The following is a 22397-nucleotide window of genomic DNA, read 5'->3' on the forward strand; positions in this document are numbered from 1 at the left end:
CATCAAAGCAACTGGTGGTTATCACTCATGCCAAAGGAGAACTAATATAAGTGGGTACGCACACCAGAGCCAGCCATTAACAGAAGACAATGCTGTACAGACTGAGCAAGCATGTTCCAAGTGCTATGAAAAAAAAATAATATATATATATATATATAAAAAAAAAATCAGATCAAGACAAGAATGGTCTCACTGTGTCTATCCCAGCTTCTAGAAGTGTGAGCAACACAGTAGCTTCCAGTTTTGCCAAATGCTTACATTATTCTCCAAGCAAATTCTTCCACTGCTATCACACAGAGTGGAGGATCCCTGCCTTCTACCTAATGGATCATTTATGCCTGTTGCAGGAGACATTTAGGAATAGATTGCTACCTTTCTATGGGCATATTTGAGCTCTTCAAATCAGTTACAGATCCTTCCTTACCAACTGTGGTGGAGAATTCCTTCTCCTTGTGAATTACTGTGCACCTCCGACATGCGGGGTTGCCCCTTTCTTGTTTACCATATGAGGACAAATCTCCTTAAATCTTGGCCAGAAGCCACACAATAAGCAAGATTGCCTCTAGGAATGGGAGACAAGCTATCCCAGAACCCTGTGCCTGCACAACAGTTTAGTATTTGCATTATTTTGTGTGTAAGGACATGATCCTGGAACTACTGGTGCACTATTGTGAACTCTATTGCTTACCACATCACATTGATCTGCCGATCTGCAAAGGTCTCCGCCCATCCCATATCTTACATTCCTGCTTTCCCAATCCAGCCCCCATCTCCACACTGGCAGTATTTCACAACCTCTGCCTCCTACCACCCTTCCTACCACTCTGGCTTCCTACCACATATTCCCACAGTCTCGCCTCTGCTTAGCCTTCTCTCCAGAAATCCCTGGCCTCTCAACCTCCCATTTTCCTAACCCCAAATCCCAGCATCCCAAGCACACTACTCCCACCCTCTGCTCTCCTGCGGAAGTGCAGATTCCAGCACTGATTTCATCACAGCTCAGGCTACTGCAGAGTCCATGATCCAAGTAGAGAAGCTGCTTTAACACTGAATGAAATAAATACAAATTTTCAGCCTGCAGATAGATGCACTCCTTTACAACCACCCTCAGGTGCCATCTCAGCCACCCTCCTTCCTTATATAGTATCTTGGAATGCAGGGCACTTGCTGCAGGACAAAGCCACTGGACGAAACCTTCTTACTACACTATAATTCATTAATGTATTCACACCCAAACTACTCATAGCACATTTCCATTTTATTTTAAAATTAATAATTTTTAAAAACTAAAAGAATGTGACCAATTCTATTTGTTTTGCCCTACACATACAACCCAAAGCTAAACTGATCAGTCACACTGTTCACTTTCCATTCCAACAGTCTCACATTGTTTTCATAAACTTGCAAAATTCCTTCCTTGCTTAAAAAAGTCTAATCACATGTTTAATTTATAAATAAATTATTGAACGTATAAGTAAATAACACTGAATAGCAAGAAGCCAAAAACGTCACTGGTGTAAACCAAAGAACTTCTGTCATGTTAGCTCTCAGAAATAAATTTAAACCAAGGCTTCTGAATGCAATTACTAGTAAAGTTTTCACAGTAACTCACATAATTCTTAAGGCAGGAATTTCTGTTTCAGGCTTATTGAAGACAAAATAAGACACCCATCTAATCATTTTTAGATAAGGAAAGTCAGATCATTTTCTGAAGTTCAAACAAATCATACCACGTCATACACTTTGTTTTGGTATAGTTTTTAAAACTCCACAAAGTTTTTTGGCTGATCTCCAAAAAACTTGCAAAAACAGAGGTAAGCAAAATTTGCAAACATCTTAAGGCATCTTCTGGCTTTCTGAGTAATAAAATCTTTTATTTTATTGTCATTTTTCAGGTATATTTCACTGATGTGATACACCCTCCTATAGCTATAGAGATTGAACTGAAAATTGACTGGATTTTTTTATTTTAACTAAATTGTTGAGTAACTCAAGTCTAAGGCACTAGGAAATTGCGTGCCATGTTTCAAGTGTTTGGAAATAAGCATATTTGTATGCATCCCACTGAACCAGGCAATTCATAGACTAATTCCTTGCATTCAAAGCTAAACTTACATTTCTGGTTTACTTAATCGAGGTGGCAGGTGAACTCTATACATATCTGTTGCTATTGCTCTCCTAGTTTTCCTGTTCTCAGCTCTCTATGCAGCCCCAGGGAGGAAAGTTCACACATCTGCTTAGAAGTAGCTGCAAAATTCACAAAAAGAAAAGTGAAAAGACATATATGAGGGTTTGTACATTGAGATATGTGTATTGGATTCTCACAGAGACACGGGACTATGAAAATTAGAAAAAAAAAAATCTCTCACTCAAGATTTATTTTTAACCAAATTAAGTTGTCCACTCCCCACCTCCTCCTCTTCCCCAAGGCAAACAAGTCAGTGGTTCACAGTTGAGGTAGTTGTATTTAAATTTGGAGCCACTCTGTAGTGTCCATATTTGTTTTGCTCCCTCCGCTGAGAAGCCTTGCTAAATCTGAAGAGTGTTGAACGGCTCAGGGTTAGAAGCTGGTCAGTTCTGGTTCCTCCTGACACTCTGGACACCAAGTTCTGGAATCCAAAGGAAGACATCGTTAATCAAAGAATGCCAGTGTGTTCCCATTTTGCTGAAGACCGGGGAGCAGAAGAGGCTTCTGTCTATGTGCTGCTGTTACTCAGTTCTGTTTTCTTTTTTTTTTTTTTTTCTTCCAGACATTTTCTTTTGCTCGGCCATCAATGATTATCATACTCCTGAGAGAGATGGAATTGCAGTCACCACCTGTATGATTCATGACGTCTCCATGAAGTGTTTAAAAGCTATTCTTACCACACGGGGATGGTGAGAAGACTTCTCTTCCACTGAAGCTCGCAGATCCAAATTGCTGAGCGTGGAGTTACTGGAAGGGATGATGTTTTCCCAGCCAACCAGGCAATGCTGTGAGAAGAGAGAGGAATGTTATATGGCAGTACTTTCTAGATAAATACTCCACAGGGAGACACTGGCAAGCTAAATAATTAATTTTTGAAGAGTTTTGTATCACTAAAGAAAGAGAAGAAATGCCTTCTACGCAAAACTGCATAGTTATCCCCTCTTCCATCTTCCGCTGGCTAAATTATTTCTAAACCGATCTCCTGCTCTTTGAACTCAAACACCTGACCTCTCTGAACTTGTCTCAACTGACTCATCCAGTGCCTCAAACCTCAAGCTAGGTTTCTTCCTACTTCTTATCTGTAGTTCTCCAGGGCAGTGCTGGGTCTGATAAGTAACACTGCCTGCAGCATTATTTAGTGGCTGATATACAGGACCAACTCTGCAAAAACAGTTTTAGATCCAACCTTGCCACTATCGGTTATTCCTGATCTCTATACCACGTAGATACTTCACATAAGCTTGTCTTTTTGACTCTTTAATGCCTTTTAACAGAGACAGGTGCTCTGAGGTATGGTTCTTCTAGTTGAAAGGTCGATGCCTGAAATTGAGCAGCTGAATTATGTCCCAGCAGTATACAGCTTTACACGGCACTTCCTTTTCTTCAGCATAAAGCATTCACAGTTGTACCAGTTACATGAAGGTATGAACTCAGGAGCATGGGCCAACAGCTTTTCTTGGTACGTCAGCAACCCAGATCAGAACTTTACTCACCACCACACACAGTCCAGTGACCATTCAATTCAGAAATTTTAGTACAAACTATGAGAGGGATGAGAGTCCTAAATTCTTTCCTTCTTGTATCGCAACAATGCTCAACCTGGGCTGTGCAATCAGTACCAGAAAGATGACAGTGACTTACCGAGGGTAATGCTAGACTGTCTGCTGGTTCAAAGCTTTTCCTGCGATGAGCTTTGTGTTTGTAGGCAGGCAGAAGAGTAGACCTGGGAATGCTGACCCTGCAACCACATACACAAAGTAATTGCCTACACCTTCCACAAGGCAGAGGAAATCTGCATGCTTTCTCCACTCAAAATCCAAAGTCAATCAAAAAATGGACAAAGGCGAGGGATTAAGGCATTTCTCACCAGCTTCATAAACATGCATTTCTTACCAGCTTCACAACTATTTCTGCTTGTGGAAAAGATTTGTAGGGAGTTTTTAAGCAAGAGATTTCTCTGCCTCGAGAACAGCATCCTTCTGTGGAGCTATTTTGATGCTCTTTTCTCCCTCACATGATCAGCTTTTTCTTCCCATCGTCTCCTTGAGTCCTGCATGTTACAAAGCAATCATGTTCATCTACCTGACATAGGCTGGCTCTTCCAGTGTCTCTGCGGGCTGGTGGGCACGTGGCATCTTACACACGGGACAGGCAGATTCTGAATCCACAGGGACAGTGAAGAGGCGCTGGTTTAATCGATAGCAGTAAACACCTGCCACACAGAATAATGAAACCATCACAGCATTTCTAGTTTGTCAGAAGGTTCCTCAACACTTACAATATAAAGCAGTGTTCTACCGCAGTGCTACACGTGCATGCTATAGAAACAGAGCTGCTTTTCCTAAAATACCATTTACATTTCCTGTCCCCCAAGTAAGTTCCTAAAAAGCAAAACCAAAAGTCAACCCCCTCAAACAAAAAATAGAACTGTAGTCAATTACAATAAACCCTGACAAAATAAGATGACACTGATTGAGAGAGGATGCTTAGAAGTCTCTTCAGAGGAGGAAGTCAAGTCTGGATTAGAAATTACAGTGAAAAACAACACATTTTTCCTTGTCTCACATGATGTGGGGCTTACTCAGAGCAACAGGTAAAGAATGCTTAGTTGTTTGTTCAAAGAAATTGGATTAGGAAGAAACCCGATCTTACGCTTAGGAGAAATCTGATCTTACACTTATGGGAACTGGTTATCAAATCTTGTTCTTGTTCAGGAATTATGCAATCCAGAGCCTTGGGCCTAAAGAAACACACAAACACATCAGTTAGTGACAGGGGTGTAGGCCCTCTGAACAGCCCCCACCCTTTCCAAGCATAAATTCCAGGATGGGAGGTAGAGGCCTGATGAGCCACCCTTACAACTTTCCACTGCAGTTAGACCATACTTCTCATTACTCTAAAGGGATACATAGCCGCTTCAGCCCTTCTCCTTGTACCCACTTACTCCAGGGGCTGCTCGTGGATACATGCTTCTTTGTTGGCCTGTCGGAACTCATGCAGCTCAGCAAAATATTGATCAGATTTTTCTGCTACTGAAGAGTCTGTATCTAGGAGCCCTGAGAATGTGAAGGAAAGAAAAAAGTTCAAGGCTTTACTGATTTTGAGAAAGCACCAAAGCAAGCACTGAGCAAAATGATCAAGCCAGCCAAAGGTCTGGAGCACTGAAGTGGATAATGAGAAGAGCACCCCATCATGTCACGTCAGACATTTCTGGTGTGATTTGGGTTCCTTGTTACGTTCACTCATTTTGGTTACTTGCTGTCTCCTCTGACCCCACTGAGCTTTGTCATTTGCTGCCTGGATTCTCATACCATTGCCACTTCACCATTCTAGGGAAGCAGATATCACGTCTGTCACAGTGCAGCAACAGCTACTGACCAAACCACAGCTCCTCTGCTGAGACTGGCTCCATGGGCTTTATGTCTGTAGCTATGTCACACCAAAACTTAAAGGAAGGATAACCTGTGTTTTAACTCTCGATATTACACATCATGCCAAGTGCTTTGCTTCAGGTTTAAGATTCACCTGCAATCCAGTCATAGCCCAGGAATGGACGCACAGACCAGCTACTCACAGGCAGGGCATATTCTTCAGGCTCAGACTGAAAAGTCACATGAGCAGCTTCCTTCTGGGAAGAAAAACAATTCATAAAGACCTCTTACACATCTAGCAGGACATTCAAAGGCACAGCTTGGGAGATAACTGGGAGGTATTTACACGGGACAACTGTGGTTTAGTTTACAGCTAGATCTATAGCTCTACTAGTAATCTGCTCAGAGTAAGCAGTATTCTCCTGACCCTTCCCCACATCCTTCTACTGACTTATGAAAAGGAGCAAGCATTGGTTTCACCATTTACCTTCCACTCTTTGGACTGAGATGTCAGCAGGACTGACTTAGGGGTTATGGGCCCCTTGCTGGTCTCTTCACTTTGTTTATTGTTCAGTGGTAGGTCCAAGTGAGCCTTCGGTTGTTTTTTCTCATTGAGACCATGTGGAAGAGCGGACTGGTTTTTGTTCTCTCCATGTCCCAGAAGCAAAGTTTTGTTCTCTGCACTTTCTTGATCGTGGCCATACCTATCCACTCTGCAGGTTTCTCTACCACATGCAGTAATTGTGGACACAGGCATAACATTTTTCTCTTTATCAGGAAAGCTGGAATCCAAACTTACTAATTCCTGCACCTTCATTTGTTGCTGCACCGCTCTGTCATTGCTGCTGCATTTGAGTGAAGAACAGAGGGCTGCTCTGGCTGCATAAGCTCTGGGTTCCACAGACACCAACGTTGCAGGATCATGTTGAGTAGACACAGCATCAACTTGATTTTCCTTCTGTAAGAACATCACATGTTGCATCAGATTACAAACACTTTTTTATGAGCACAGTGTACTCAACAAGAAAAATCAGCTTCTCAATCCAGCCTGTTCATCCCTTTAAATACCCAAGGGGAAAAACTTAAAGTCTTAATATCATTCATGAGACATCTATCAAGTGTTTGAAGAAGAAAAGAAAAGGATTGTTTACAGCTGGCTTACAGCTAAATGCAGCTTCTTCCCAAGCTGAGAAGCTACTAAACTTTCAGGCTTTATGCTTAGAAGAAAGTAAAGGATTATGTCTCATGATAATCCTTCCTATCTTACATTAAGAAACCTACACTTACTAGGCGGCAGCTGATCTTTGAAGACTGCAACAAGAACATATTTGAGACCACAGGATAAACAAAACCCAGAAGTCTAGCTACTTTTCCAACGAGCTCTATATTCCATGTTCTACCAGCTGTTCCATGTTCACACTGCTCTATAAGCAGAGCTACTGCCTACCAAACAAGGCCCATTTGCTTCCCAGCACTTTTAGCACAGACCCAGCACATACTTCTCTCTTGGGCAAGGGGACAGATCCTTCTGTGGTTGCTACGTTATGAAGAGATGCTGGAATAAGTGGCTTGCTGGGAAGACGTTTTCTCATCTCTTCCTGCTTCATTCTTAGCTTTTGTAGAAGGTCTTTGTTGGCCTGACGCAGCCTACTCAGGTGCTCTAACTCCATCCTATGGATGTGTTTTCCTGTAAAGCCAGAGAAGGGTGAACCACATGAATGGAAGCATTAAGCAAAGAACCAGGTACAGAAAAAAAAAAATCAACGGGTAATTGTGCTTTCAGAAGACTTTTCATAAAAATCCCTTACAGGTGTTGGAATACTAGGAGTTTGCTCCTGAGAAATCAGCCAACATTCAAAGATAAGTCTTTATCTTTTAAAGACTTTTAAAGAAAACTCTTTTTAAGATTTTAAAGAAAACTCTTTACGCTAGGAACAAGCATCACTGCATACCTCTCCAACCCTTGCGTGTAATGTCAAGTGTTTTCTACCCAGAAACCAGTAGCTGACTGAATAGAGGCAGGAAATTCTTACGGGGGAAACAGTAAACATGAAAAAGTCACTTCAAAAAGCCAAATGAGAGATATCTGATTCAGAGGCTGATATTTAGGACAACCATATATAAATCTCCTTTCATCATCTTCTTAAGCATCAAAATTCATATGAATGTGCAGTTAGCATCAATCACAACAACTTCACCATATGAATAGCAAATATGAATTTATTTACTACAGCCAAAAGAAATATTAAATCAAGTGTTTTCCACACTCCCCAGGCAGGAAGACTTCAAAAGGCTCAGTGATGACACAGTACTGGGGCTCTGACAATTCCAGTCCCACACACTAATCACTAAGGGTTATTGCCCTTTTATTGGAAGAGGGGTAAAAAAATGACTTTAAAACAAAACAAATAGAACTTATTTTGGTTGTTCTGTCATGCTGTTCAAGATGCTTACGTCATAAAGTCCTCTAAATTTGCTGAAAGTCTCTTACTAAAAAAAGAAGAGACAGGGTCTTTGTCTAACATAATCAATTATGTTCTAAATTAGAACCACGTGTCTCTCTGTGACCTTCTCTACGACCAAAGGATCCCTAAGTCCTCTAAAAGCTTGTCTGATTTGTTTTTGCATCTGCTACCTTGGCAACTGGACGTAAGGAATCAAAAGCATCTACCGTACACCAGTGCTGGGAGGAGCAACGAGCAGTGCTACCAACCAAACCCACCCACAACACATCTCTTAGTTACAAGAAAAGTGCACAACTGGACATAAAATAGAAATACCAGTCTTGAGGCACTGAATTTATTTGAGAGCATTTAAACAGAACAGTTCTCACAGCACTGACAGGGCAAAGCTAATGGCACCCTCTCACCATTGCTCACCAGAAATCGAATACTCAGAAATTAACATTAGTCAAGGGACTTTCTGGGAGGGTTTTACCAGATGAGATCCACTCTTAGCATAATCGACAAGAAGCTCTCGTTCGCTTTTTATGCTCTACCCCGAGGGCTCGAGCTTATGAAATTGCCTGAGCGAGATTCCTTTGCGAATGGGAGCTCAGTTTGTCTAGGTAAAACACCAACAGATCCCTCGGGAACTAAGTAGCCGCATCTTGGAGACGTCCAACACCTCTGCAGAGCTTCCCAGGCCAGCTCCGGAGCAGGCTCGGTTCTCCCAGACCCACAAGGAGCGGGAGAGGCAGCCCCGGGCGTTACAAACTCCCCTCCCGCCTCCCAGAGGCGAGGCGGGCACCGAAGAAGGGCCGGTCACCTCTCCCTGCTCCCCCCCCACAACCAGCTCCGCGTTTCGGGGCCCACCTGTGCCGCCTCTCGGGGGCGATCCCGCGGCCGGGGGATCCCCGGGCCCGGCTCCAGCCGCCTCCGGGCTTCCCCCGGGCAGCCCCGGCCCGGCCGTTCCCGCAGCCCCGCGGCCGCCACACGGGGCCGGGCCCGCGCCTCAGCTCCCGGCATGCGCGGAGAGCTCGGCCCCGCCCCGGCCCCGGAGAGGGCCTGAGGGAGCTCCCTGGGCACGGGGAGGCAGCCCCAGCCCTGCTCCTCTCGGATTCACGGCTCGGTGCCTGGGCAGCCCAACTATTCCAAGTCCCAGGGAAGCTAGGAGGCAAAGCTTAGCACTGGAAGTGGCTTTTTCAGTCTTAGCACAACCTGGCAGCTGAGAATACTCCCTCAGCACCGCCCTTTCACTCTATTAATGCAGTAGTTGCTGGCCATTACATCCTATGATATTGTCAAGGACTTAAGATTCAATTTTGACATTTTTATATAACTTAGGGACCTCACAAGCTTTCTGTCAGCTCTTTCAGTACCATCCCTCTCAACTTCTCACAGTATGAATGCAGATAAAAGGCCGCTATCGAACACACAATTTACTACAACACAGTAACACATCATCATCAGAACGTATCATACTTACACTTGAAGACTTTGTATCAAGTTATGCAGAACACAGCATAAGAAATATTTTTCCAATTCATTTTTATTTTGGTTTCCATTGCTTACAGCATTGATACAGGAATAATTCATGCAAATTTATCACCTTAAATACAGCAAAGAGAAAACTCACTGGTAAGAGTATTTTCCAAGAGCTCCATCAACATAACACAATCAGAAGGTAAGTAGCAGCAATAAGATAAAGTGCATTTAGCTGACGTTCTTTAATAAGAGCTTGGGGGAAGAGTGCTTTTGGAATTACCTCTTCTAAAGATTAGTTTATCATTCCTTACGACAAGCAGAAGATAATCTCCTTGCTAATAGTGTTCTTTCGTCCACCAACCTGAATTAAAGAAGTACAGCTGTATTTTGTTTAAGAGGAAACTAACTCATAGGTCTTTCTGTTAAAAGTTTGATTCTTGATCACTCAGCTTCTAGTGTCAAGGGTTATGCACATACTTAAAAAATACTTCCCTCCCCTGTTAGCAGTTTTGCTTCTTAAAAAATTCAAGTGGTTCTTTCCCCGTTCTATAGGTTAGGTTTCACCCCTGCAGTGAGAATGCCTACATCACCAAAATCCGAACAGTGTCAGAAACGCACACATGGGCAGGACACCAGATTCTAAGAACCCATCAATCTCTTTCCGTTTACAAATCTGACCCTGGCTTTGAAGATCAGATCACTTATCAGATTTCCTCTAAAGGCCTGCTGTAGAGATAGTAGCAGCACGTCTTTCAAAGGCAAGATCAGCACTTCAGGTAGTCTAGAGCTGCTGAGTAGTTCTACCCTCTACCTCAAATTGACAATTTCCTGTTGTATCAGAGATCTGCTTAATGTTTTCACTCAAAAGCACGGTACATTGCCTATTAGAAATGCATACATAATAGCTTGGGAGACTAAAGATCTGAATTTATTCACCTAATACCTACAGCAGAATAACAGTGGATGATTCCACTTACTCTGGCATACATCACCTCAAGCCTAGAGAACACATTTCCAATGGCAAGGACTCAAATTTCTCTTCCCCATTCTCAGTTCTGATATTTGTGTACTGGCAGCTGCCCGAGGAAACTGAACAAGGCCAATAAGGAGCCCTCTGATGAAAACAGCTTTTCAGTTTGGGTTGCATTCAAAGCTGTCCCCAGGAAGTGAAATGTTTGTTTGCCGTCTGCATTCCAGGGACCTAACCAGAGTCTCACTGCCAGCTGCTACATAACCAAGATACTTCGAGTCTTACTGCTAATCTTTAAACAGCCTGAAGTACTTACTGACACTCTGCTATTTTTTCTCCCTCTAGTATCAGGCAGCTTCTTCTCTGGACCTTCACATGAAGCGGTGAACTTGTCACAGGCACATACATTCACACCTGAGCACAAATGAGAAGTCCTAAGGCTAGCTGACAACATTTTCAATTGAAAAGTCTTACTCTCAATACAGCAACGACAACAAAAAACACCTTAATAGTTCTGAATTGAGCTGTGACCTGCTCACAGATAATTCATATTCTCTAATGTTTGATACTGAACGGATTTTGGTTGACCCTAACCTCAGAATTAATTACAGGATCTGATTCTGGATTCCTGAGGGACATTTTGTGGGGAATATACAGGTCATACCCAATACATGGTAAAATACAGATCCACCAAGTGGAGAAGCTTTGCAACATAGGAGCCTGATCCTGGTACTAGTGAAATCAGTGGGAATGTCTCCTCTACCAATTTCAACACAAAGAGAATCGAGTCCTTATAATTCTCAAATTTTATACTCAAAATTAATTTGCTTCAGGGCAGAACTCAATAATCAATTTGATCCGTTTGCAAATAAAAAATGTCTTAAAAAACTTAACCCATTCTTACCCTGGCATTAAATAGGAAGGACAGGTCTCCCACCTTCAGACTTTTAACAGAAGAGAAACAACGAATCATATTACTGCAAGGACTGTAACATCATATGGGAACTCTATATGAAGCATAACCTCTTACAGCTTGTAATCCCCATGCTGCCCTCGTGGCCAAATAATGGTAATGGAATTCCAAAGGCCTGCTTCCAGAAACACAGCTGTGCAATGCCAAAAAACCCCCACATTCATCAACTTATAAAGCAGTTATTTACATTCTGTCAAGTGGCTCATTTTTTCATTCCTAATTTTCTTCCTCAACAAGCTGCCAAATTATCAACACTAACTCCTTCCCAGGAGCTAGCTATGACGTTGCAAACTATTTACCTATGATGTGAAATGGGTCAGACTGCATTATTAAATAGCTTTGAAGAGGAAGAAAGTAACTCCAAAGACAATAAACGTACCAAAACAAAATCTTGGTCAGTCTTGCTCTGGAAGAGAACTAGGTTTTGTTCACAGGTTTAAACATGCTGACAGCAATAAACCTTTCTATGAAGAGAAACAGTGCAGCGGTTCTTTGCCATGTTCTACAATAACGGAAGGTCTACCTAGGAGATAGGCTTCCAGGGGCTATAAAAGTATTGTGAAATTGCTATTACTTGTGTGCATGAGATCACTGTTTAGAAAAACAGCTGCTTGTCACATACATAAACTTGGGGCTTTGAAGTCAAAAGCTCTGTCTTAGTGTAATAAAACGAATGACGCCATAAAGAAAGATGTGTTAGAATAACATTTAACCTGATAAACATTTGCTTTTAAACTTGACTGTTACTGAACCTCATTTTGATTTTAGCAGCCCCCTGTAAATGTATGAAGCACACATTGCTTCTGAAGTAGCCTGGTCTCCCAAGCAGGAAAAGGGAGTTATAAACAGCTAGTGTTTAGAGGTGGGACACAAAACAAGGATGCAGAATCCTACTGTTCACACAGCAACTGGAAACATAGCGATAGATTTCTGCTCACTCCCTTTAGGGATTCCATCACCCACCACGTTCTCTGCAGTAACTGAAAGAGCACTGAAGGGAAGAAATGGTGTTGTTTTTCCTCTTCTTCCCACACTATCTGCTTTGCTGCAAGTACTGATGTGTGAACATGTTAAGTTCACTGTCAAGCCAACCCGCTTTATTCCTGTGAAGACAAAAAATCTCTATTAGGCAAGTAAAGTTCTTCTCAAGCCAATCTGAAAGAAGCATGACTAAGATTAGTCAACAGTAAGGGGTGGAGAGGAGTGCCAAGGAGGTCCATTCTAAAATGCTACTAGCATTGCTCATCTCCTTCAGGTCAGGAACACTAGCCAGCTAATAATCCCCAGTTTTGAGGTTCATAGCAAGATCTTGGCCACAACTTCAAATTGATCTTAATATTTGTGTAGGTATGGTATGGTTGAAAAATTCTTCCCAACAGCTTTTGCAGGGTGAAGTCAAACGTCAGACTCAATTGTGTACAATGGCAAGGGAGAGACTTTACATGATTTTCATAACCTGAAGAGTTTGTAGAAGTAGAGGGCTGTATGGTCTGGTAAACAGAAAGGAATTTTACTTCCACACAAACCAGACGAAAGAAGGAAAAGGTGTTTTTATGAGATAAAAGATTTAAATGACTGTTGACAGTACCTGAGCTTAGCATCTTTCCTTCTTCTATCAGGCAAAACAAAAAGCACTGCTCACCAATACCTCAAGAATATCCTCTCTCATCAAAGAATCTAAGTGACTTTCTATTTAGAGGCTGCAGAATATTGTTTTTGATATCTTTGCCAGACATTTTAACATACTGTAGCAATTTTTTAAAATATAATACTAAAAGGGAACACAACTTGTTATGGAAAGATGTTGATATCTGCACATCAAAACCTATGACAGAAGAAGAACTACACTCAGAGACACGTCCTAATCTGAACATCATGGGACAATCACGGGAAAATCAGCTGTATGCAGATGCCTGTATACATGTAATAAGAATATCTCACCTGAGCAGTTTTGCTTTGCTCTGCAGTGAATCCAAAACTTCAATTTTTTTATTCAGAGCAGAAATTTCCTGCTCAAGATTCTCCCGTGTGACATCCACTTGCTGACATAAATGAGCAAATGTTCCGGCAAGCTCTCTATGAAACAGAAATAGTTGGACAGTGAAAAGTAAGATCAAGCACTGAATTCAAGGAATAAGCCCCTCTGATGGACAGTAATGATACTGACTCAGATGAAAACATCTTTCCGCTTTTGCACAAGAATACGTTAGTCAGAGCCCTAACATTTGAGAGACTGAAGTACATTAAGACTAAAGGTTAATATTGCACCCACATAATACCTCAGGTTATTCAAAAAAAAAAAACCACACCCCATAATGTTCTCTTAGAACACGTCATACGTTTTTAGATTAAGTTCAATATGCAGACTTATCTTACTTTAACAAGGAATATCATCCTACAAAAACAAACAAACAAACCAACAAAAATGCAACAGAATTTAGTTAGGTGAATATAGGGAACTCACTGTTGGACTTGGTGGCTGCAATTAGAACCTGTATAGCTGACAATAAGCTGCAATTTCTCTCCAGCATACTCCACAAACTGCCGTTTGAAAGCTCTCTCCTTTGCTTTTGTAGTCCAGGTGAGACGCTCATATACATAAAGAAGCCCATAAAGGCCAAAAGAGAGAGCAATCAGTCTCCAACCCACAGCCTTCCAGACCTAAAATAAGCACAGGGAAAAGCAAGTAACACAATCATCATCTAGGAATGGTGCTGCCTCCTAACAATGGTGCGCAGAACACTGCACTTGTATTTTAGACGCATGAAAATAAGCCAGAAACCTCCAGAGACAACCCTGACTTGCAAGTAGTTTCATTGGTCAGATAGCTTACTACTGATTTCCTATCTACAACATAAGAATACCAATGGGTTAACTTTTCCAGGACATTTAAATTGCAATTACACATGCAAATGATCTTTGCCTATTTCACAGATCCTTGTTTCTGAAGAAAAAGACATTTTTAGGAAACCATTTTCCCTTTGAGGAATTGTTTATCCCTAGACACTCTGGATTCAAAACATTCTCCCTCCCCCTCAACTTTAACCCCTGTTCCCATTCCTCTGTCAATGGGAAAAATACTATTTCTTCCTTTATTCTCACAGGAATATCAAAGATTATTTAATTTTTATAATTTTTAATTTTTTATAACATACTTGGAAAGCTTTTTATCTTCACAACTATGACTCCCAACAGAACTAATATGCAAAAAAGCTCAATATTTGCACTCACATGGAAGATAAAGTATTTAATTATCTGTGAACTGGGAATATCTACAAGACTCAGCAGTGCAACTACTTTTCAAGTCAGTGCCAAGGTTATTTATATAAACGCTTCTCAGATTGTCAACCCACCACTCCACCAACCACGATGATCCCCATGGAAGTTCGGGAAGTTAACGAGGCCAGTCCAGTGACCATTGACACCATGAGCTCTTCCTGGGTCATAGAACCCTGAGGCAAAGGAGGCAGGCTAGGATTTGCTGGTGTCAAAGGGCGCTGAACCTGATTTGAAAAGCAAGGACAAAAACAAAATTAAAAAATAAAAGCAAAGTACAGGAAAAAAGAATGCAAGACACTGCCCTTCCCACTAGAAAGGCAGCAACAACCAACCACTGGAGTTACGAATATCACAACTACCTCTGACCACCCAACAAGGTATCTCACCTGGTCATTATAGCCCATCAAGGCCCGACGACCATTCTTTGGTCCCAAAAATCTGTTCACCAGCATCGTCCACCCAAGAGAGAAATGGAATTCTATGTCTTCTTGGAAGTCAGCACAAAGTTTATCACAGTTCAGATCGTAGCTGAGCGTGAAGCACTGTCGAGGAATTAACATGTCTATCTGGCCACGCAAAGAGACTGGGAGAAGGGGTTTTAAGCCATCTGCGAGAACAGAATATAAACACATACAATAAATGGGTGATTGAGTTCACAGGAATTAAAAGGACTTGTATTCCATAATCAGAGTGCTTATTGGTTATTCAATCCTCTGCAGTTATTTTTGTTAGTATTTAAATTTCCGGAAGCCAAGCATGTTGCAAAGCAAGAGCCACATCACAAAATATCATTCAATTCTTAGTTCTTTAGATCAACTCAGAAGTCCTTCCATGGATGCTCCCAAATCCTTACAAGTAACTGCAGTTTGCAGTTTAGCAATAGCTTGGAAAACAGAATCTGAAGGCCAGTTCCTGAAGTGTTGCTCTCTCAGTCACAATGGATTAAGCTGATTGCTTTAGTAATTAATATAATCACTGAACAAATTCAGGCACAGTGTGGGAAAAGCAGGAATACCTAGTCCTCTAAATATAACTGTTACTAATCACATTGGAAACTAAGACAACGCTGCTGCACATCAGCCATCAGAGTAAAAAGAAAACCAGAACATCTACCTAATTATTGTGTATTACAGTTAAAGAAAAAAGAAAGGGAAACATTTCCTGCAGAACTGACCTATCATTTCTTGCTGCATTGTCTGCAGAGAAGCTGTGATTGCATTGGAGCAACGATCTGACATGTTACGGCCCAGACCTTCCTCAATGTGTTTATGTAGCTCCTGACAAACAAAAAAGGGGTTACAAAGGTTATTGAGATTAAATAAACATAGGTAAGATGCAAGTTAGAGGTGCTAGAGTTTACCAGTTAAAAAAAAAAAACAAAAACCAACAAAACTCCCAAAAGAGGAGCATGCATTCTGTCTGCCCTGTCCTCTAGCATCAGTTTTTTTTTTCCTCTTTCTTTAGCGAAGGAGAAAAAAAACAAACCATGAAAGCTCACATACTCTGCAGACTAGGAAAGGTTCTGTTTGATGTATACAATGCAATACATCATACATGTATTCACTTATCACTTAAGTTAGCTTAAAAAACAAACAAACAAAAAAAAAAGCAGAAAAACACCAAAAGATTTCCTTCTTTAAACTTAAAAAACCAGAAAACTGTCCAAGTGCAAAAGAAAATGTGAACAAATGACATTTTACAATATGAAAAGCTCAGCTCTTCTCAGTTGGAAGAATGTTAAGCATTTCAAAGAGCTGGCCTAAGTACTGACTCAGAGCCTGATGAGTATTAAAAAAAAAAAAAAAAAAAAAAAAAGGCCTGCTTCTTAAAGGTTGCTTAAGCCAACCACCACTTACGTTCTTGTAAACTTTCAGAACTACTTGAGATGGATGGAAATCTGCTTGGTATTCATCTACCAACACGGAAAGCCGTCTGATTTCTTCTGCCATTGCATTTGATACCTGCAGAAACAGCCATATGGGATGGTTACTATACGTTGTGCCCCAAGGAGAGTCTGAAAACCCCTGCTAAAGCATACACTTCGAAAAAAGCACTCTTGAACACGACACTATGATTTTGCAGCACCACATTGCCATTGTTTGCCAACTGCAATACCAATGACTAGCAAAGAAGATGGCGTAGAATATGCTTTGTGTAACAATTCAGAAAAAAAAGTCAAAATAGGATGTGTGAAAAATTAATAGGCTTTTTCTATATATTCATAATTGAGCTAAAACGGTGTGTTATTATTGACTGCAAGAAAATTGACCTTGTTATTCAAGACTGAAACAAGGAAACTTGTCTGGAATGTTTTATCATTTTAGGAAGCATTCAATGCCAAAATGTAATAGCAATAATTCAAACATTAATCTCACTGTTTGTTTAAAGCATCTTATGAGTCTCTCTGAAAGTTGTCCCCACGTATTATACTTTTCCTTTTATTATCTCCAGGAAAAAAAAGCAAAACAATAAACAAAAAAATCCCCTTCTTCTGATAGTATTCTCTCTCTTCCCATCTGTAACTCTCACACCCCTATTACTTCAAACCTTTGTCAGCACTGAGCATTTCTACCACCATACTGGTGGCTGGTTCAGACCATCTTTTCTCTTCAGCAGTCACTCCTCCTTACCTGCCTCTCCACTTCTTCTGTGATCTGTTTTATTTTCCGTTTGTAGTCTTGAGTAAGGAGCTCCAGCTGTTTGTCAATAAAACCTAAACGTTCCTGTCGCTCCTCTCGCATTTCCAGACAGTAAACTCTGATGGCAAGGACACATCAAAAAGCCAAGTAAGTGCATTTCTTATCTGTGGATACCTTTCGAATTCCAGAGACAAAAGACATTCTCCTGCCCAAGAACAAAGTATGCCAGGATATATAACACATTAGACACACATGGCATACAGGCCAAAAAGGATTTTCCTCTCTCCATACTTTCACAATTCACTAGAAGCAAGACTACTAGTTCACATCCTTCCTGCTCTTAAACCCTCTGTATTCCACTTTGTATTTTAAATGCTCACATTCCCTTAAATTTCTCCCAGAATGCAAGCTTCAGTCATGTATCCAGCATCAGCATTTCCTCACCGCTGTTCCTGGGCAGCAATATGCACAGAATCCATGATGAGACGAACATCTTCAGCAATCTGCTTTGCTCTCACTGTATGCTGCTCAAATTTTGTCTTTACTGCTGACTGGGAGATACATTCCTGTATGTAAGAGGTAGTCGAGATTAGCAGCAGGCAGAAAAAGACTAACACCATTTCTCCTTCTCATGTTTATAACCTCTAGTCCCCAGCCTTTCAGGAAAAAAGCCTAAACAGAAAGTTAGCACATGTAACACTCACCTCAAATCTTCTCTCAAAGTTCTGAAACTCAAACATTCTCACTTGAAACCCATCTGCCAGTGCTCCACCTGAGAGAAGAAAAGTACAAAACAACCACTTACATTTTGAGAAAGCAGTAAGATGTTTGACATCAGTAAATACTCCAGCCTAACCTTGGAGCCAATGCATAAGAGTTGCTAAGTCATCTCTTTGCTTTTGGCTGCTCTTTTAATAATTTGACACACCGCAGTTTTGTCTCATTTTGGGACAAGGAATTCTACATTTCTTCCCTATAAGAAAACTGAAAGTCTCTGTTAGCTATTTTTACCTCCTTCTGGCATCCCTTGAGCCTTTTGAATCCTGGCATTCAGCACTTCTTTTGCAGACACAAAGAAAATTCGATCCCCTGCCTGTGCTCGATCCACCACACCCAGCTCATCTACCAGGAAACTGGTACACCGCTCCATGTGTTGTCGACGTACCTGAGGGATAAACAGGAAAAACTCTACATGCAGTTAAACCCACTTTATACTCCTCCAAAGTTAAATCAGGTACACAGATGCCCTCTGCTGGTCTAAGCTACCAACGTAAAACAGTAATAATAATAACTCTTGCTGTTTATAAAATCCTCCAGAAGTTATCCAGGTCATCTAACATCAAAATGCCCCAGTGAAAGTTCTTTATTTCCTTCTTACAAATCTCAGGAGTCTTGTTCAGACTGCTGTGCTATACTCCCTCTAGTCTGCAAGCTATGGTAGTAAAAGCCCGAACTGCAGACCCTATAATGTCCATGCAGCTAGGAGGAATTTAAATACACCACAAACCTCTTCCATGTATTCCGGTTCAGAGGCAGATGCATCCCAGCGGTTATTTAAAATAAATATATTGGGTCGAGACAGACGTTCGTTCACCTTGTGAAAGAATTGTTTCTCCTATGCAAAAAGGAACAAAAACACTTACATTAATATGTCTAAGCTTTTAAACTTTTAGACAAATTCACTTAAAACTAGCAAGTGGATTTGAACATACAGTTTGCATCAACGTTGATTCTGAATTTGCCACCAGGACAAACACATCAGCATCTAGACAGAACTTGTCAATCCAGCTGTCCAGCTCTGTGGTTACATCAATGCCAGGGCTAGCAGTAAAAAGAAAAGAGATGTTACTATGCTGTAGAAACACTAAACATATAATTTAAAAAGTTCATAAGAAATGTGCTCCAGCTATTCAGGGCATTCATTTCCCATGTCTGAGCTACAGTGTCCAGAGGTGATGCAGACTAATCAAGAGAAATTGTGGCTGTTAATTACAGGAAAGGACTTTGGTCACTGTCACAGAGGAGAACAGGGTCACTTCCATTGATGTTTGCTAAATTTATATTTGAATACATCTATGTAATAAATCTATGATAAAGAGGAAAGGAAAGAAAGACATTCTCACCTGTCCATGAGTACCAGGTCATCCTTTAAGAGAGGACATTTGGAATTGGGCCACATTACGCTGACTAGACTGCCAGCATTCAGAAGCTCATCTTGATGAAGGGCGTGAGCCAGCTGATTCACTGTCTACTCAAAACAGGAAAAAAAAAAAACAAACGGATGCTAAAACTTTTTAACACAATTATCTTCCTTCATGGTTGTTCACAATTTAATATAAAACAATAAAACCCAACATTGTATCTTTTTTCTCCCTGGGATTTTTTCCACATACAACTTGTTTGAGTCTCCCCAGTCAAAAAACAACCATCTAATAAGAGTTTATGAGAAAGTTTCCTGTTAAGAAGGGCTGAGGAACTATCAGGAAGGCTGTAACCTTGGTCAGTTATACTGAGCTCAGAAGAACTTAATGAATCATTTCAGCTCCCTGTTATCACTCACAATTACAGCACGTCATCTATCACATAAAATGTCTTATAGCTTCCTTCATTCCTCCCTTCCTACATCAAAAATCCTGCTCCTAATCTCTGCTACTTCAATAATTAAAATCCTTAACTGTGAAAAATGTATTCAGTGTGATTTAATTTTCTTGTTCTTTCCATTTTCTGGCACCTCTTAAAATAGGGACAGCGCTCTTCTCCTTTATTTTATGCTTAAGGGAAATGTACCTTAACATTCTTCTTTTCCTCTGAGCCTTCAGTAAGCAGGAAAGCCTCATGTCCATCTGTCCCTTCTACACGCAGGAAACAATTAGTGGTGTGTCCAATTCCTGAAGGAAGGACTTTGTCCCACAGCATAGCATTTATCACCGTGCTTTTTCCATTGCTTGTCCTGGAGAGAGATCACAGGATGGTGTAGCTGGGCTTCTAAGATTCAGGTATACTCATTTTGATGTAACAAAAAACAATCTTTCTAAACCAAAGTAGTTCCAGAAATAACAATTTAGGTGCCATAGGCAACTTACAGAAAAACTTTTCTATTTTTTATTTTAAAAATTCTTCCTAATAGATTACGTTCCACAATATTGGTGTCCAATTCACAAAGTACTAGCACCAGGGACATCTGCTACACGTTGCATGCAGAAGCGCTAGTGCTTCTATAAATATTTTTTACTGGCTTCGATCCCAAAAATGCAAATCGCATTACCAAGTAGGGAGCGTAGGCAACGTAAGCACGTGACTCACCTTCCAAAAAAAGCCACTTTCATGTGTCTCCTTGCCAGCACTTCACTAATGCCACTGACTTTTGACAGATAGCCTTTGACTTCCAGTACCTGCTCTTCTGTGGTGACAGGATCAAGCTCGACATTCTTGTGTGTTTCTAAAATCAAAATATATCATGCCTCTGAATTCCAGAAGTCATCTAAGTATAGGATGAAACATCTCCTCATAATGTAACACACACAACCAAATATTAATGTGTCCCGAAGACCACATGGGTAATCTTAAACCATACAATTACACCCTGAGGCAATTTTGCATCAGCTGGTCTTTTTTACGTATCTAATAACCATTCTTATCCTTAGGACTGCCTTGAACAGAACACATCCAACACTTCAAACACCCCAGCACTCTTAAAAATTCTTCTGCATGTGAAGCTGGTAGAGCCAACTATTGGTGTAAGTTCCACATGACTAGCAATGACATGTCCAGGCTAGAACACTGTAAAGATTACAGGCACAAAACACCAAATGAGCCTGGCAAAGTTCATTAAAACAAACAAAAAAACAACCCTCCCAAACAACAACAAAAAAGCAGCTCACTATCTAGTTCAGTTTCATAACAGGTATGAACTACTTATGTCAGGTTTAAAATATGAAACCTGAATACTTCATCCACAGTCAGTAATTTTTTTTTTGTCCTTCATATGAATATTGACATATAAAGAGATAGGCCTTTATAAATAAGAACGAAATCAGGTCTAGCAGAGCCATTTAACCAAATAAGGGTTTTCTGGTGAGTGACTGGGGGAATTATGTGTGGGCAAAAGACCATTACAGACTCGTAGTGGAAGAGTTCAGCTTACCTTCCAGGAACGAGGAGCTCTCATTGATGTATGCAGCCAGCTGTTCAAAAATACCATTGATTTTCTTCTTTGCAGTGACAAAATGTTTAAGCGGAGAAGCATTTACCTCAGCCATGTGTCTTTTATCCTTCTTCACTGCAACTATTGACTTGGAACGATTAAACAATAGTGACATTGCGCTATAGGGAAAAAAAAAATGCAGAAAATAAAGGTAACTCACCCACAGCTGACAGCTATGCAAGTGTCCAACATTCAGGGGGTAGGCACCTGACAAGAACTTGGCAGACAAACGTTTTAAGGACTAAATCTTCTTTTAAAGAAGGATTTTTTCAGTTTTCCACAATTATAAATTATTCAAATATCGGGAACAAAAGGAGTCACCTTTCCTCCCTTCCAGCAGAGAGGCCCCAGCCCCCCCTGCAGAGCACCGCTCCTCCTGGCCCCGCTTACTTTCCGGATGAGGGTCCCGCCTCACACGCCAGGCATGGTCAGCTCCAGCCCTCCTGCAACACGAACGAGCGCAGCTCTCCCGCCTTCCCCTCGCCCTGGCCGGCCTCGATCCCGCAGCTCCTCCGGCGACGCGGAGCCCAGCCCGTCCCTGCGGCAGCAGACGAGGAGCTCAGCCCCGAGCAGCCCGGCTCCGCTCCCTGAGGCGGCCGCCACCGGCCTCCCCTCAGCGCTGCCGCGGCAGCGGGCGGGAAGCAGCCCCTGACAGGAGGCGCCCCCCGCAGCCCCGCCCCGCCTCTCACCTTCACCGCCGCTCGGCCGGGGCCGCCATCTTGCCCGCGCAGCCTCAGCCGCCGGGCGCGCCCCGCGCGTCATGGCCGCGACGGGCGGGCCCTAGCCCGGGTCGTGACGGGAGGTGTAGGCTGGAGGCGCTGCTCCCCCACACCTCGGGGCGTCGCCA

General features: G+C 41.6%; 2 protein-coding genes across 7 annotated transcripts; both read right to left on the reverse strand.

Annotated features, from left to right (window-relative positions):
- Window positions 1–1237: 1237 nt before the first annotated feature.
- MIIP (migration and invasion inhibitory protein) lies at window positions 1238–9625 on the reverse strand. Of its 4 annotated transcripts, none has more exons than XM_068658780.1 (10): window positions 9487–9625; window positions 7059–7246; window positions 6047–6517; window positions 5714–5816; window positions 5133–5244; window positions 4864–4928; window positions 4271–4400; window positions 3830–3926; window positions 2866–2973; window positions 1238–2609 (listed from the first exon to the last, which is right to left on the reverse strand). In XM_068658780.1, exons 2-10 carry the CDS (start codon window positions 7227–7229, stop codon window positions 2439–2441), a joined length of 1428 nt encoding a protein of 475 aa, XP_068514881.1. In that variant the 5' UTR covers window positions 7230–7246; window positions 9487–9625; the 3' UTR covers window positions 1238–2438. The 4 variants fall into 4 exon arrangements, with proteins under 4 accessions (XP_068514881.1, XP_068514882.1, XP_068514879.1 ...); XM_068658781.1 differs by lacking the exon at window positions 9487–9625 and adding an exon at window positions 8874–9407 and having other exon boundaries at window positions 5714–5813; XM_068658778.1 differs by lacking the exon at window positions 9487–9625 and adding an exon at window positions 8874–9400.
- Window positions 9532–22386, reverse strand: MFN2 (mitofusin 2). 3 transcript variants are annotated; one of them, XM_068658773.1, is made up of 19 exons: window positions 22240–22386; window positions 21941–22088; window positions 21491–21669; window positions 20650–20785; window positions 20134–20296; window positions 19470–19594; window positions 19059–19167; window positions 18854–18961; window positions 18358–18511; window positions 18051–18118; window positions 17791–17912; window positions 17338–17464; window positions 16564–16668; window positions 15882–15984; window positions 15094–15314; window positions 14782–14931; window positions 13893–14089; window positions 13370–13504; window positions 9532–12531 (listed from the first exon to the last, which is right to left on the reverse strand). In XM_068658773.1, the coding sequence occupies exons 3-19, from the start codon at window positions 21663–21665 to the stop codon at window positions 12462–12464; spliced, it is 2268 nt and encodes a 755-aa protein (XP_068514874.1). In that variant the 5' UTR covers window positions 21666–21669; window positions 21941–22088; window positions 22240–22386; the 3' UTR covers window positions 9532–12461. The 3 variants fall into 3 exon arrangements, with proteins under 3 accessions (XP_068514874.1, XP_068514876.1, XP_068514875.1); XM_068658775.1 differs by having other exon boundaries at window positions 21872–22088; XM_068658774.1 differs by lacking the exon at window positions 22240–22386 and having other exon boundaries at window positions 21941–22224.
- Window positions 22387–22397: the final 11 nt, after the last annotated feature.

This window comes from Anas acuta, chromosome 22 (assembly GCF_963932015.1).
Source record: "Anas acuta chromosome 22, bAnaAcu1.1, whole genome shotgun sequence".
Classification (NCBI taxonomy): domain Eukaryota; kingdom Metazoa; phylum Chordata; class Aves; order Anseriformes; family Anatidae; genus Anas; species Anas acuta.